Source organism: Ipomoea nil, unplaced genomic scaffold (assembly GCF_001879475.1).
Source record: "Ipomoea nil cultivar Tokyo-kokei standard unplaced genomic scaffold, Asagao_1.1 scaffold1034, whole genome shotgun sequence".
NCBI classification, from domain to species: domain Eukaryota; kingdom Viridiplantae; phylum Streptophyta; class Magnoliopsida; order Solanales; family Convolvulaceae; genus Ipomoea; species Ipomoea nil.
Genome location: NW_017617462.1, coordinates 553,512 through 570,763, shown reverse-complemented (window position 1 = coordinate 570,763; position 17,252 = coordinate 553,512). Strand labels below are relative to the sequence as shown.

Genomic DNA, 17,252 nt, shown 5'->3' with positions numbered 1-17,252 from the left:
TTGTATTAACGGGTTTGACCAGCAAATTGTATTAGCGGTTTGTGAAAATATGTTTGGTAAAATTAGCAGTTAAGGTTAGCGATTAACATGTAAAATGACCAAAAGGGTATACGTATATAATAATAATAATAATAATAATAATAATAATAATAATAATAATAATAATAATAATAATAATAATAATAATAATAATATTAATAATATTAATAATATTAATACTAATAATAATACTAATAATAATAATATTATTATTATTATTATTGTTATTAATTAATAAATAATAATAATAATAATAAGAAAAAAATAAAAAAGATGTGGGATCACACATCGGTAGTTTAAAAGAAAAGGGGCACTGAGCTCCCTTATAAAAGGGAGCTCAACGCCCCTTCTTTTGTACCCTTGCCCATCCCATGTGGGATGGGAAAGAGTAGAGAAACCAGCCTCAGGCTTCTAATGCAGTATTAAATTTATTTTTTTAATTTTTTAATTAATAAATAAATGGAGGGTGTTTTGGGAAGATTTTAACATTCCCCAAAACGCCAACCTCAAATGTTGCTAATTGCAGTGTTTGGGTTTTCAGCAGTTTGGAGCTAAACCGCTGATAACCAAACACTAAAATTAGTGTTTTGATCAAGTCAAAATGTTGATTTTAGTCAAATTTATCAAAAAATGGCGGATGCTGCTAACCAAACATGCCCAACATACCAAATCCAATTCTATATATTCAGACAACATGGTGGAAGCATCATCATTACACAAGGGGCCAAAGACAATAACATAGATAAGAACAGAAGAGTGAAGCCATATACATTACCAGACACGAATAAAAGGGCCAAAGACAAAAATGAGTACTGAATCGTACCTAAGCGCAATATACATTACCAGACACGGATAAAGGGGCCAAAGACAAAAATGAGTACTGAATCGTACCTAAGCGCCATTGAGCACTTTTCAGTTCCCATCCAAGGAATCAGGGACTAAGGGACTGATACAGACATATCACATATTCATCATTCATCAAATATCAAAATAAATAAAGAAATACTTTATGGTTTAATTAGAAATTCAGAATGATTGAATAAATATATAAGTATATAATCATACAGGTATTGTAGGCAGTGAATATCCAACTCCAGCATATTCATCATTCATCAAATATCAAAATAAATAAAGAAATACTTTATGGTTTAATTAGGAATTCAGAATGATTGAATGAATATATAAGTATATAACCATACAGGTATTGTAGGCAGTGAAGATCCAACTCCAGTGTTGGATGTGCTGCACAACTCTGCAAAAAAAAAAATGTAAGTTAAAATAAAAGAAGTAATAGTTATAAGTTAAAAAATGTAAATTTTCAGTATTTACCTTTCTCAATCCTTTCAACATCATCAATGTTTTCTTCAACAGAGATTGGTTTATTGGCTAACATCAACCAATCCTGTGCACACACAAGTGCCTCAACAACCTTAGGAGTTAGGGAACTCCTAAAGGCATCTAGTACCCTGCCACTGGTACTGAATGTTGATTCAGATGCAACAGTAGAGATTGGAACAACAAGTACATCCCTTGCCATTTTAGATAACACAGGGAACCTATCAGAATTCAGCTTCCATCATCTTAGAAGGTCAAAAGAATCCTCCTCATCCACACTGACCTCAGACAAATACACTTCCAACTCAGTTTTTTTTCTTGACAAATCCCCACTCTCCAATCTTTGTTTCTTAATCTGGGATTTCAATAATGATTGAGGTTTCCCAACAGAAATAGAATCAGAAATAATAATTGAGGGAGGTGATTTGTCAGATTGTTCAGGAACAGACTGGACAAGAAAACATACAACATAATCTTGAAATTAAACAACTCCTTAAGGCCAACAAGAACCTTATCAAACATTGATTTAACTTTGTCCTCACCATATAATTGGTTAAACTGAATGGGCATATATTCTATTTTGTCCCTAGGGTCTAACAGCATCCCTCACTTTCTTAACAGCACTATCAGATTCTTTCAACCCATCATGTACCACCAAGTTAAGGATGTGAGCAATGCACCTCATGTGGAAATACTTACTCTTAACAGTAGTACAACCCCAAGATATACCAACTTCTTCTTCAAGAATCCTAGGGCAGTATCATTGCTGGAAGCATTATCAACTGTGACACTGAAAACTGATTTTAGACCCCAGTCCAAAAGACAACTTTCTAAAGCCTTTGCAATACTTTCCCCCTTGTGGGAATAGATAGGAACAAATGAAATGATTTTCTTTTGGAGCTTCCACTCACTATCAATGAAATGTGCAGTTATGCACATGTAGTTTATTCTCTAGACTGAGGTCCATGTATCAATTGTGATACTGACCCTCTGACTACTAGTCCAAAAGAACTTCTTCAAGTTCATCCTCTCATCATAAAATATCTTGAAGATATCCCTACTAATAGTCCATCTTGATGGGATTTTAAACCTAGGACAGCAAACTAAAACAAACTTTCTAAAACCCTGTCCCTCAACAATCCTAAAAGGCAATTCATCCACAATAATCATCTCCGCTATGACTCTCCTTATCAAGTCTTGATCAAACACCCAAGTACCTAACACCCCTTCAGTTCCTTCACTACTTTCAATTCCAGCAGAAGAAGGTGCAGGTTGGAAAGTAAGCAAGGACTGCCTTGTATCCTTTTAGTGAGGATTTTTAAGGCAGTTTAAAATATGATTTCTCAGAGAAGAAGTCCCATGTTTCTTAAACTCACATGCAAACAACCTTGAACAGTATAAACAGTTTGCTTTGATCACACATCCCTCATTGTTTTTTATCTTTTCAAAGTGATCCCATACAGGAGATCTGGTCTCAACCTCTTTCCTTTTCTTTGGAACAGGTGGAGGCAAATGCTGCTGAGATTGAGATGGACTTGTCTCCAGTTGTGGCTTCCACCTCAGGTTGACTTCCAGATATACAATTAATACTTTCCATCTAAAAAGGGAAAGTATTAGTGAATGGGAAATCACTCATGGGAAATCACTCATGGAAAATCATCAACAATTATCGACAAAGGCATCAAGCATGCACATTACCACATATTTACTTTAACAGGTAGAATTGAGAGAAATCCAAATTCAGGCAATTGAAAACATTTCATACTTCATCATGTATAATCTAGATTTTAGTATATCAAGTAATTCACAGTTACCATTTAGCAACTTAGCTACTTAGAGGCTTTATTTAGATTTAACGGTCATATATCCATAAACTTACATGTTATAAAATTCAGATTCAGGCACTTGAAAAAGTTCATCATCATATGGATTTTATTTAAAGGCTTCCACCATTAAGGAATAAGGAGCCATAAACTCATTACTTCCACCATTAAGGAATAAGGAGCCATAAACTCATTACTTCCACCGTTAAGGAATAAGGAGCCATAAACTCATTAAGGTAATCTGTAACTTCTCAAAAGATTCACAGCATCACAAACTCACAGTCCACAGAATCATAGAATCACAACAAAGTATCACAAATTCACAATCAAGAGACAAGTGACATGCAATCTGGAACTTCTCAACAGATTCACAATATCATAGTCCACAGAATCATAGAATCACAAGTCACAACAACGACATATAATATCGCATAATGAGTTAATGACATAAATATTAAATAATACACAAAGTGATAAAACTAGAGTTTTCAGAATTACTTCGGCCGGAGAACAAGGTCTTCTGAATTCAACACAGGTCACCGGAGCAATGACTATGGCCTAAACGCCTAGGGCTTCCACCAATAGTTACCGGGCAAACAGCTATGGCCTAGGGCTTCCACCAGAACTTAAAGAGTCCAGAAAACAAAAGGTCACCGCCTCAAACTCTCAGTCCTCAAAGTCAGCAGACCACTGACCACCTAGAAGTCCAGAAGTCCAGAACGAAAGACTCAAACTCTTAGATCAAACTCTCAAAGACTCAAAGAGTCAAAGTCTCAGACTCGAAGACGAGAACTGATAAGAGTCATAAGACTAAGAGAGAACTAAGCACTAGAGACTAGAGAGAATCATGGGCTATTTGGTTCACGGAATATGCTGGGAATGGCATAGCATTCCCAGTAATGGGCCTATTCCGTTGTTTGGTAAACATTTGTATTCCCAGGAACAATGTTCCTGGGAATGACCCATTCCTTCTCCAGGGGGAATAGCTATTACTGGCCCCCCTCCCAGTATTAGCCTATTACTGAACGCTCAGGAATAGATTTTATAATCTATTTTATTTTTTACCCTTTCTTTAACCTAATTTTTTACGTTAATCTTTCTCCCGCTTACTCGCATCTTCTCTCGCCATTGCTGATCAACATCAAATTGAAATTTATCATCAAGGTATTCTTCTAAATTTCTTTTATAAATGATATATATATATATATATATATATATATATATATATATATATATACACACACACACACACACACACACTGCTGCACTCAGCAATATATTAACATGTATAAAGCATGTATACAGCAATTGTATGTTTTATGTTTTATATTTTTGCAATTTGTATGTATTGTTGTTTTATATTGTTTATTATAATCTGTATTTGCATATATGTGTTTTTGATACATGTATAAGTTATTGTTATAGTTTTTATTACTGTAAGTTTTAAATTTAATTTGCAGTTATGACTCGATTGCATTTAATAACCTGTATTGAAAGAAGGAAAAGATGTGTAGCTATATTGCGTGTGTGGTTGGATATGTGTGCTTCTGTGAGTTTATTGTTTATAATGATGATGTCTATGTTGACAATTTTGTGTTGTAATAAAAAATGAGTGAAATCTTATATTATTAATACTTTTGGGTCTCGAGAATATATGTTACGAACGGTGTATTCGTGTGATTAAAAATGCATATCTCAACTTAGGATGAATCGACATGCTTTTGTGAAGTTGTGTGCAATGTTACAAACTATAGGAGGGTTAAGGCCAACAAGAAATATGCTTGTTGATGAGCAAGTAGCAATATTTTTAGATATTATTGCTCATCACGTAAAAAATAGGATGATTCAAAACAATTTTTAAGGGTCGGGAAAAACTATTAGTCGATACTTTAATATAGTATTAAATATTGTTTTGAAACTCTGAAATCATTTATTCAAAGATCCTGAACCAATTCCAGCTACCTCTACATATCATAGACGGAAATGATTTAAGGTAGTTAAACCTATCCCCTACACTTGAGTTATAAATTTAATTACAATGTGAATATATATTTAATAATATTTAATATTATTTCTAGAATTGTCTAGGCACTTTAGATGGAACTTTCATTAGAATACAAGTTCCATCAGAAGATAAACCTAGATATCGATCTCGCAAGGGTGAAATTGCAACAAATATATTAGGTATATATACGCCTAATATGCAATTTGTGTATGTTCTTCCGGGATGGGAAGGATCTGTAGCACAGTAGAGTTCTTCGGGATGCATTATCTAGAAGGCATCCACTTAAGGTCCCTAATGGTAAGCATTATAATATTAAATTCCAAATATCATGTAATATAATATGCATTCTTATTAAACTATAAACTTATGTTTCTAGGTTGTTACTACTTAGTTAAAGGAGGATATGCTAATAGTGAGGGATTTTTGGCACCATTTAGAGGTCAAAGGTACCACTTAAATGAATGGTGGCAAGGTCATCAACCGACAACTCCTCAAGAGTTCTTTAATATGAAACATGCAGCTGCTCGCAATGTCATAGAACACTGTTTTGGGTAATTGAAAATGAGATGGGCTATACTCAGAAGCCCATCATAATAGAATTATAATTGCATGTTGTTTGCTGCATAATTTTATTAGAAATGAGATGAATGTTGATCCTATGGAAAATGAATTCGTACAAGGTAACGGCATACATGAAGATGATGATGTATGTTACACAAATAGAGCCTTCAGAAGTTTGGAATAATTGGATGACAGAATTAGCAAATGACATGTTCAATGAATAGATAGCATCTAGAAATTAAGGACATATTCATTGATGTTTGATTTTGTGATTTGGTGTTTTTTGTAATGTGGTTTATGAACAATGTAATGTGTTTGAGTTTGATTAATAATTTATTATTTCAATTTATTTGTAGTTAAGACTGGCTTCTCCCCTACATCTGCAACCATTGGCTCTCAAAGTGTTAAGCAAACAAAAAGAAAGTGGACACTCAAAGAAGACATTATATTAGTGTCCTGTTTGATCGAAATGCATAATGTAGGAAAATATAATTCTGATACAGGGTTTAAGACAAGTTATTTATTAGAACTTGAAAGAATAATTTTGGACAAAATACCAAATTGTACCATAAAAGCTAAGCCACATATTGAGAGTAGAATTAAAACTTGAAAAAAGAATGGGGCATTATTCATGATATGGTGCAAGGTAAGAACACTAGTGGGTTCGGTTGGAATGAGCAAAAGCACATGGTATATGCTGAAGATGCAATTTGGGAATCATACTTAATTGTAAGTATTTACCTTTTTTTTTTTTTTGCACTTTCATTTATTTTTATTAATGTATACATACAAATAATTTATTTATGTTTATTATAGAGTTACAAAGAAGCTGCACCTTTTAGAACAAGAAGCTTTAGGTTTTATAATGAGTTATCTGCAATATATTCTAAAGATCGTGCAACTGGAAAAGATGCACAGACAGCAGATGACGTAGTTGAAGAAATACAAGCTGAAGAACATAATGATATAAGAGCTGACACGGAAGATAGTGCATTTGTTGGTTTGAAAGATATTGATTTAACGAGTACACAACCTGAGCCACAAAATGATGGTAGAAAAAGAAGCAATTCAAGTAAGAGAAAAAGAAGTCATGATGAAGCTATTGAGATATGTGATGAGAATATGCTTAATACTGCGAAGCTAATAAGCAATACAATATCAGAGGTTGGTAAGAATTTGTCCGATGGTCTTCAATATGATCGTGATATGGATATGTTTAAGAAGCTTGAACGTGCATTAAAAGAGGTTGATGGTTTGACAAATGATGAAATGGACCTTGTTTCGTTTAAGCTCACTGATCATCCTAATAAAGTAGTTTTTTTTCTCAGTCTTGATCCTGATCGAAGACTACAGTGGTTCAGAAGATTCCTTGCTATCAATTAATCATTCTTCTTCATAGTTATATTTTATGAACATTGTAACTATCATTGGATTGTTTTGAGTATTTTGTTAAAAATAACATATGTTATGCTTCTTCTGAATATTGTTAACTATTCTTTAAAAAATTTTGTTATTTATATGACTATTTTGTTTCATAATTTACATATCATTATTTTAATATTATTGATAAGGAATAATGGTGATATGTTGATTACGAAGTTGACTTGATATGATCATGATGATGATCATGATAATATATTAATTACTAGTTGATTATGGAATGATGATTAATTGATGCCTAGTATTAGTAGTAGTAATAATAATAATAATGATGGTGATGGTGATGGTGATGGTGATGATGATGGTGATGGTGATGGTGATGATGATGGTGATGGTGATGATGATGATGATGATGATGATGATATTTTTTTGTATAAGGGCATTTATGTCTTTTAAACATATATTCTATTCCTTAACCAACCAAACATTGGAATACAGTTCCCAATGTCTATTCCTTCTGCGAACCAAACAACAGAATACAATTCTTATTCTATTCTTTACCTATTTCATTCCCTATGGAATAGCATTCCTACTCCCTCCAAATTTATTCTGTGAACCAAACGGGCCATCAGAGAAATCACAGAGAATCGGATATGGATAACGATAGAGAGTGAGAGATGAGAGAACTCGGAGAGTAGAGAGAAGAAAGATTCGAGAGAACGAGAAAATTCTCTAGAAGGGACGAAGGGGTGTGACTCCACAAATGAATGACCTAACCTAGGGATTCAGCTTAACGTATGTATATATAGTACTCTTGGACGATGTCGTATAGCACATAGTATACCAACCCTAACGCTACATCGGATATTCGGACGGGTTCGGGTGGCATTTAATGCCCCCAAACCGATTACCATCACCTCGTTTCTTTGAACCCACGGGTCAGATAGCCATTCTCAAATACGGCCAACCCAAACTCTTTACCCGTCGAATTCGGGTCGGACGATTTGGGCGGGTTATTCGGTTTCTGCACACCCCTAGTCGAACGCGTGCAGTGAACGCGACAATTGGCGGGTTAACTATTTCTTTTTTCTTTTTTTGCATCCGACATGCTTTTTATTTTTATTTTTTAAAGTATAAAATATGTGCCAAGATACAAGTAACATGAGTGAGTTGTAAGTAAGGGATGGGAGAAAGTCACTTTAGGATGTTATTAATGGGACAAAAGAAAACAGTAGTAGTAGGAGTTATACACTTCAGTCTCCTTCACACTATTTTTTTCCCTTTGGTCAGAAGTCTACCTTTCTTCTCTTCCTCACCAAACCAGAAATCTCAGATCCTCTCTCCGCCCACAACAATGGCGACGCCTCCAGCCTACTCCAAGAAATCCCACTTCACACCTCCCCACCGGAAGAAAACAAGTAAGTCATCTCGCTCAAACTCCCTCGGCAAATCTCTGATTGTCATTCTTGTTCTTGTAATTATCCCACTGTTCCCTTCCCAAGCTCCCGACTTTATCAGACAAAAAAGCATCTTTCCCGAGCTCTGGGAGCTCTTGCACCTCATGTTCATCGGCGTTGCCGTGTGCTATGGTCTGTTTAGCAAGAGAAGTCCCACAGTGGATTTAGAAACCCACCCAAGATTTGATGGCTCACATGCTTATCTGTCTGGGATTTCTAATGTGTCCTCAATTTTTGATAATGGGCATGAGAATCTGTATGGGTCTTATGGGAAAATTGGCATGCCTGAGAGTAGTAGGGGTTTTCAGAACTTGGAAGATGAATATGTGGGTAAAGGAAACTCTGAACTAGATGGAGATGAGAGGTGCAGATCTTTTGTGATTAGAAATGAGTGTCAGGGTAGGAAGTTCTCTCAGACTTTGATGAATTCTCAGCATTTTATAGGTGAATCCACGGTCGTCGTAGCTAATCGATATCATAGGACTAACCCTCTCTCGTTTGTTGATAATAAGCCCTTGGGGTTGCCAGTTAGGAGCTTGAGATCAAGAGTAGCTGACACTGATAAGCCTGATATCGATAGCCATAGCGAAGTTGAGAAAACCAGAATTCTTTCTGGTTCTGCAGGTGCTTCTTATAGGGGTAATGATAGTAATGTGTCAGAGACCGAGTTTGAGGAGGCTGCTGCAAATTTGCTGCAGGGCTCGAGACCAAGGAGGAGGGAGTTGGGAGAAGAAACGAGGAGAGTTGATAAGCCTAGTTCACAGTATTGTAGGTCTCAATCTGCTTCAGAATTTGAGTTTAGGCAGTTTAGGCACTTTAGATCCACATCGTTTCAGCAGCCACCATCTTCTCGAAGTAGTTCCAAGACTTGTTCACCGGGTACAAGCACACCCCCGTCCTCTCCCTCTCGAGAACAGCACCCAAACTTCGAGGGAAAGATGGATCTTGAGGAGGAATTCCCAGTCTCGATTTCACAGCCAACAGAGATTTCGGTGCATGGAGATGTGGCAGCAGAATCTAGCACCGGGTCTTCAGCAGAGATGAATATGCAGATGGAAGATGAGTTCGATGAGGGTTTGGGCAGAGAAGAAGTGATGAGCTATGCTAAACCTCCTTCGCATTCTATTGGAGAATCTGAGCATGAGTATATTAAATCTTGGTCATTCTGGCATCCAACGCCTTCTGAAACCAATTCCAAATCGTCTTCTCCCGAACTGCCAAATATCGAAATGCATGATCATCAGGAGAACAAGGACGTTGGGGCTCAATCTATTTCGGTTTCACATCCAATAAATGGAGTAGCAAAGTCTATCTCTTCAAGGAATCAATGGCCTTCTTCGACCGAGATGAATCCACAGAGACCCTCGAGAGATATTCACAAAGATGTTGGCAAGGATGTCAAAAGAATTGGCCCTTTGGACTCACGTGTAAAACCATCACCTTCACCCCGTCCTAAAGTTTTGCTAAGGGGAAAATCAGTGAGGACGATTAGAGCTAGTAGACTCGAGGATGATCTAAGCTCAAATGACAGTGCTTCTGTTAAAAGCAGAAGTCATTGCAGTCCAGTTGAATCATTTTCATCAGTGAAAAGCGTAAATGGCCCTATAAACACCGGGAAAGGTGACACCGTTCCAAACTCAGCTTTTTATCCAAAACAGAACGGGGGAAAAGAGGCCTCGGTTATTGGTGACATTTTGGAGTCAAGAGATGATTCAGTCAGTGTGCTGAATAACTCGGATGTGAGTTCAGATGACGAAAAATCTAGTTCTTACCTCGTTGATGATGTTGAACTAGGAAGTGAGGTTGATAGAAAAGCCGGTGAGTTCATAGCAAAGTTTAGAGAGCAAATCAGGCTTCAGAAGGTTGAATCATTTCGACGATCCACCACCTGATAGATCATTTATCAGAAAGGTATGTGACTATGTGTATTATAAAGCGCCATTGCCGGGGAACTGAATAGAAATCTGGTCTCCATCTCACCAAGACAATGTATTCTTTTATGCTCTGTACATCTCTTATTTGTAGTACTTGACTTGGATACAACTCATACAAGAACCTTTACATGGGAAATATATATATAGGCTCTATTTCTTTCATTTCTTTTCCCCCCTTGAAAGGATACAAATTATTATTGTTGTTATTTTTCTCCAAACTTCTTAGTTCAGGGAAGCCAAGTTTGGCCCCTCAACTATAGTGAAGATGTAAGAGTGACATTTTCATGTATGCCAGGGGTGTGTTTGAAAACCAAGAGTAGATGACATTTTATGAGAATTAATAATACGGAGTAATAATTTTCACATTGACTATCAGTTTGCAATTGTTATACCACATAGATCCATCTTACATTGTGAATCTTGGTCAAAAAATTGTATCTGCACTTAATAAATTTGTGTCAGTAGATGTACATATAATATGATAACAGCAAACACATCATGATCCTGTTTGGTAACATACTTAGCTTATCAGCCAATTTTAGCTTGTTTGCTGTTTGACTTGGTTAACAACCAATATAAGTGTTTGATTAATTAACTTTTTGTAATAATTTATTGCTCCAAAACGTTAAAATTCAAAAAACAGTCATTTTGCATATAATCAACTATCAGCTAACAACTAATTGAACCGTGTTCACCATCCATGGTGAACACGGTGCCTACGGACACCGTTATCTTCCACCAATCTATTTTTTTTTTTAATTAACAGTGCGACTTTTCTTCTTCACATTCACATTTTGCGGTTTCACTTCCTTTTCGCACAAGTTTCTTCAACACTCATAAATTATGAATGTACTGGCATGAATTTATAAATGTGCAGTTATGAAATTATGAATTTTCTTTTATGAGATTATGAATTTTCTGTTATGAGATTATGAATTTTCTATTATGAGATTATGAATATACAGAAAATTCATAATTACATAACTGTAAATTCATAATCTCATAACAGCATAATTTAATAAATGTAAATTCATAATCTGAACATAGAATGCAAAACACTGTTAAGAGCACATTAACTATTTTTTTTTTCCGGTAAAAACGATGCCGTTTGGGACCGTGTTCACCAAGCATGGTGAACACGTTTCCACGGCATAATTTGCGTCTTTCTACAATCAGCTAATGATATCAACTAATCAAACACATTAACTCAATCAACTAACAGCTATTTACCAAACACTCCCAATATGTTAACAGCTATTACAAATAATGTGTTAAAAAGCCACTTCTAAAAGTGATTGGAATTACGCTAGAAAAGACCTGCACCATCTCATCCAAAGTGATCGGAATAGCGGTTATTCAAGCAAATACACATAGTATACACCCAAACATCCAGCATTTTAATCCAAGAAGTTATTGTACAACATACAGTACAGTTGACTCTCCTCAAAGGAGATTACAATGGCATTGAAGGACACTATAAGAGCCTTAAGCATTAGCTTCATCTGAAGGTGCCCTATGGTAAGTAACCAAAGAGCTTGAACCTAAAGGATTCGAATGATACTGCCCGTAAAGTGCATAACAACCAACTGTAATGATGCACAGAACAACGAATCTCACCCAGGCCTCGTAGTGCAACTGCAGAAAACGAAGACACAAATCAGCTTGGCTCTTACTGTTTCAACATCCATTTGCTACGGTTCCAAGACAAAGTTGTTATTGTGCGATAAAAAAAATTATATGATACAGAGTATGATTCTTCATGAGCAAACCTGGGCAAAAAGAAAAATGTTCAGGAAGATACAAACAGCAGGTACAACTGGAACTCCTGGGCAAGAAAATCCCGGTGGATTAGTATAAACCTGCAAAAACAAGAAAGACCGTGAATCCTTGGCAGAAGCTGCTTGGGCACCAAAACACTTCCAAATTCATTGTGCTAAAGAAACGGTTAATGCAATTGGATGATTAATACATAACCACCAACACCTGCAAACAGTTAACACAATTTAATGCGAAGCTGTCAACTAATACAAGATAGCTATTATCAAATGAGGAGCTACCTCGGGTCACACGAGAGCAGTGAAACCATTAGGCAACCAAAAAAATTTCTGTGGACTACTTATTCCTACTTTGTTTCACAAACTCTGCTTTAGAGAACCAAATGAAATGTATCACCACTGTGCTCTGTGTGTAGCTAAAATTTATATTGAAGAGTCACTTTTGGTGAGAGAGCCATCATGCCTTGCCTAAGCAGAGAGCCAGAGAGTAAGCATCCGATAATTCAACATTCCTGTGTTGATCTTACGGTTCTTACCATCAAATTTAATGCAATGCAGAATATTTCAGAACTGTCTAATTGTTTAAGCATATCCACAATGTCATATAAAGTTCTACTTAAGGTTCAAATGGCCATAATTATGGAAGATTATTTGGTACTCTCAGGAATTTCAAGCTTTGGACACCCATGGCTGGTAGCACAAGACGATTACATCAACATACACATGCTGATATTATCGTCAATTTACATTTTGCCACATTTCTTGTTCATTTATATTATGTTACATGCTAAGTTCAATTGAACTGCAGGTTCATATTAGATGCAAATGAACATGAGGGCACATTGAAATGAGCATGAAGTGTAATACAAATGAACACTAAGCATTCAGAGGAAATAAGGTGCAAAATGACACAGTAAAACCAATATCATAGTACACAGGAAAATTTAGGAGGGCATGTTAAAATTTATACATTCAACTCTCCCCCTGCAAAGATATGCCAAATCCAGGTGGACTCCCCCAATTACTAAATATTTGGAGACATACTAGCCAAAGCAAAATAATTGAATTTACTTACTTGCCGGAAATGAAGAGCCGCGGCAGCAATGATGGCAATAACTGCAGCTACAATCACAAAAGCAAATGAAGCACCAAAACGGTAAAGGACTCCAGCAGCAAACCCACAAAAGGCAACTAAGGTGAGGCAAATGATGCCTTCATTCCTGTTTGAAACACACCCTGCGGAGACCTGATTCACAGGCTTATCTTTTAAACGGAGGGATACCACACAAGCTGCAACAACAGAATATCCTGTCTGGATCAAATCAGTGCAATGTGAGTTGCACGAGAATTTAAAACTTATACAATGTATGCTTATATATATATTATTCAAGAAAGCAATTATGACCCTTCAAGGAAAGAAATCCATCGTCAATGCATTATTATTCAAGATCATTTGTCATAAAATGACTCGTCTTGAATTTTATCGGCTTATAGATTAGTCTCATAACTCATAAGTCATAATAATAATTTGCCAGTCAGTTTTAAACACAATGGAGAAGATAATAGAGAAAAACATACCAAGGATCCCACTGAAAGAATGTGCGAAAGCAGTTGCACATTAAATAGACCAGCCATAATGATGGCAACGATCCCAACCCAAACTTGCGAATGAACAGGAGTATGCCTTGTTGGATGCACTTTAGCAAATATTAAAGGCAATAAACCATCCCTTCCAAGCCCAAGATACAGTCGTGACTGCTCAAGAGAAACGTAATAAACAGCATTGCCTGTTGTAACTTGTAAGTGGTTTAAAGAAACCAGATAACAGGAAGAAACTTGAACTTACCTGAACATAAAGCCCTACCATAAGAGTTGTTGTGAGTCCTGCAATAGCACCAATGCTGATCAGCACAGATACATATTTCAAGCCCTTGTCATTGAAAGCCTCAGCCAAAGGAGCATCACCACCAAGGAGTTTGTATGGGACCATCCCAGTAATCACTAAGCAGACAGCAATGTATAGTACTATACAGACCAGGAGGCTCCCTACTATGCCTAATGGCAAGTCTCTCTGAGTATCATTTTATAACATAAGATTAAATAAATGTAGACAAAAATAAAGGTTATGACTATTCTAGTCAATAACTGACTGTCTAATTCATGTTCGACTGCAAATAGTTTACCTGTGGTCTCTTAGATTCTTCAGCAGAATTAGCAACTGCATCAAATCCAACATACGCAAAAAATACCACAGTTGCTCCAGTTAATATTGCTTTAAAACCATTTGGAGCATATGGGGTCCAATTTGAAACATCAACCTCAAAAGTTCCAACAATGATGACAATGATAACAATAACTACCTGCAGAAAATCTTATGTCAGCTTAAAGGGCATGTGGCTGTTGTTGCTCTAGTCATAATTTATTGTTGAAGATCAAGAGAAGACACATGAATGCCCTACTGCACCACAACTTCCATATATATAAATTATATAAAGGTTGAAAAGTAGGATAAAGGGATCACCTTCGTCACTGTCATTATTGAATTCAACATAGAGGATTCTCCAACACCCCGACATAGAACTATTGTCAGAACTATAAGTAGAACTGGAGCTAATAGGTTAAAAGAAAATGCTCCCAAATACTCTTCACTACCATGCCCAACCCAGTTGGGAATGCTATCCTTGAAAAAGGGAATGAGCTCTAATGCATTAATTACATAGCTTGCTAAACTACGTGCAATGCTAGCTGCACCAATATGATAGTCAAGCATCAACTGAGCAAAAACAAGAAAAGCAGTAAGCTCATTAAAAGCTGTGTATGTGTATAAGTAAGCTCCACCAACAACTGCAGGAAAGCGTGACGCAAGTTCAGCATAGCAGAGTGCATTGAGAACACAGGATAGTCCTGCAATTAAGAAACTGATAGTGACACCTGCATTGAATTAGTGAACCCCTTGTTATCAACAATTCAAACAAACAATAAAGTTGAAATAAGGTGTGTATAAAAAGAAAAAGAGAGGTAGGAATAGATTATAGAATTGCATAAAATATAGCAAGTGGGAGAGTATAGGGAGCAAAATATCATTTTTTTCATACTAAAAATTGAACCATGTGCTCCTAATAGGCTTATAGTTGGATTGCATTTATATATTATATGTTCAACAAATCAGCTTCAAACCGGCTCTAATACCAAATTGAAGCATGTGACTAAACTCATAGTTACAAAGCACATTTATGTTTATACATTATATATGCTGAACACTGAACAAGAAAATAATAATTGGACAAACAAATTTAACAACTTGAAATGAATCATAATTAAAGAGGGGAAAATGAAATCTAAAAACTCAAATTAAAATAACAAACATAACAATTCACATACATCAACTGATAATGTATTGTTAAGAAAGAAAAAGGTAAAGAAGGAGAAAGGGAAGTATCAAAATTGGATGCGAACTCACCGGGACCCGCATCGTGGGCAACGGTACCGGTGACGACAAAGATTCCAGCTCCAATGGAGGCGCCAATACCTAGGAGAATGAGATCGAAGAGGCCAAGACGGCGTACTAGGCCCTCGCCGGAGACTGTCCGGACGGCGGCATCGGACGGCGGAGCTAGAGGTTTGGACCGCCTAGCGGATGACCAAAAGTGAGCGAAGCATGAGGTGGACGAGGATGAAGTATCGTCGGGGCGCTTATCGACCCGCATCGTTACTTTATTTCCCGATGATCTCTCAATGCTGTCTTCACGGAAGTCAGCAGCAGATATTTCGTATATTCTTTTGTAGCGGATGAGATAATATCAATTTTGTCTCGTACGGAAAATTCTACCGAAAATTACTTTATTGAGTGAAATCCACTTTTAGTCTTACATTTATTGCGCGATGGATATATTTTATCCGATTTTATTAATTTAGTCATATTTTGTTTAATTTTTTAAAAGATGGACACTTTTAGTCTACCGTTACATTTGTTGTTAAACAGTCGTGAAGTAGGAGGGCAATTTTTGTCCTTTCACGTGTTATTCTTCATCAGTATTACTTCGGGTCATTTTGGCTGAGCTATTGTATTGTCTTCCCAACTCCGATGTCACTTTCATGGTGGATTTATCGATCACAAGAATGCAATTCTCTCTGTGTTGGCACTGAGACGAAGCGAAAACAGAGCCATCGGAGTCGGCGATGGCATTGCCGCCTTGTAAATTCTAAGGTCCAATATATCAGTCCACTCTGTCGACCCGATTCGCCTCCCGTTTGCCAAGTTATAGAAATGAAGTCCAGAATCAAATTTCGACCCTATCGCTGCAATATCCGATCTGAGTTGCGACTCGATGCCATCGGATAAAACCTTATTGTCGCCACTGTTATGAAATACAACCAAGGAAAACACTTTATTAATTTTTACTCCAGGTAAACAGTATTAGGGGATATAGAAGCATTTAATTATTATTGTAACATAGCAAAATTGTGTGTAGTCGTAGTTTTAATTACAGCATAATATTCTTTTCAGGCATTTAATCGCAAGATTCCCACTCCGTCGCCGGCCAGAAGATCCTCCCCGACTGGGGGTATGGCCGGATATACATGGCGGTGGTGGTGACGTGTGGAAATACCCATTTACGAATTACGATCGTCTTCTTCTTTCTGCATGCAAAGATTTTAAGAACGGTAAAATCTTGAATCACATAAGTCGAAGCCGGAAAAATGTCGCCACCGATTCTTGAAGCTTTCAAGAAGAGGAAGAAAACTCTAAAGTTCTTCGGTCTCCACAGTTTTGCAGAGGCGGGGTACCCCATTTTCCCCACCGGCCCGTTTGTCGACAACATCCAATTCTTCTTTCAAGAATGCGTCGAGCTTGAGGACTACGAAGTTGAAAGAATGCCCACCTGGATTACATTTCTGGTCCATGAAAGCAGGGATTTTGCGTCGACAAGGGAGAAGGGAAC

General features: G+C 36.7%; 2 protein-coding genes across 2 annotated transcripts; one reads left to right on the top strand and one right to left on the bottom strand.

The window, feature by feature from the left end:
• Window positions 1–8,259: 8,259 nt before the first annotated feature.
• On the top strand, window positions 8,260–10,696 carry LOC109180791. Its single transcript, XM_019330491.1, has 2 exons — window positions 8,260–8,326; window positions 8,357–10,696. Exon 2 carries the CDS (start codon window positions 8,357–8,359, stop codon window positions 10,490–10,492), a length of 2,136 nt encoding a protein of 711 aa, XP_019186036.1. The 5' UTR covers window positions 8,260–8,326; the 3' UTR covers window positions 10,493–10,696.
• Window positions 10,697–11,861: 1,165 nt separating this feature from the next.
• LOC109180792 (cationic amino acid transporter 9, chloroplastic-like) lies at window positions 11,862–16,115 on the bottom strand. The gene is made up of 8 exons (XM_019330492.1): window positions 15,770–16,115; window positions 14,831–15,240; window positions 14,493–14,669; window positions 14,156–14,380; window positions 13,888–14,064; window positions 13,385–13,621; window positions 12,304–12,393; window positions 11,862–12,169 (listed from the first exon to the last, which is right to left on the bottom strand). Exons 1-8 carry the CDS (start codon window positions 16,014–16,016, stop codon window positions 12,020–12,022), a joined length of 1,713 nt encoding a protein of 570 aa, XP_019186037.1. The 5' UTR covers window positions 16,017–16,115; the 3' UTR covers window positions 11,862–12,019.
• Window positions 16,116–17,252: the final 1,137 nt, after the last annotated feature.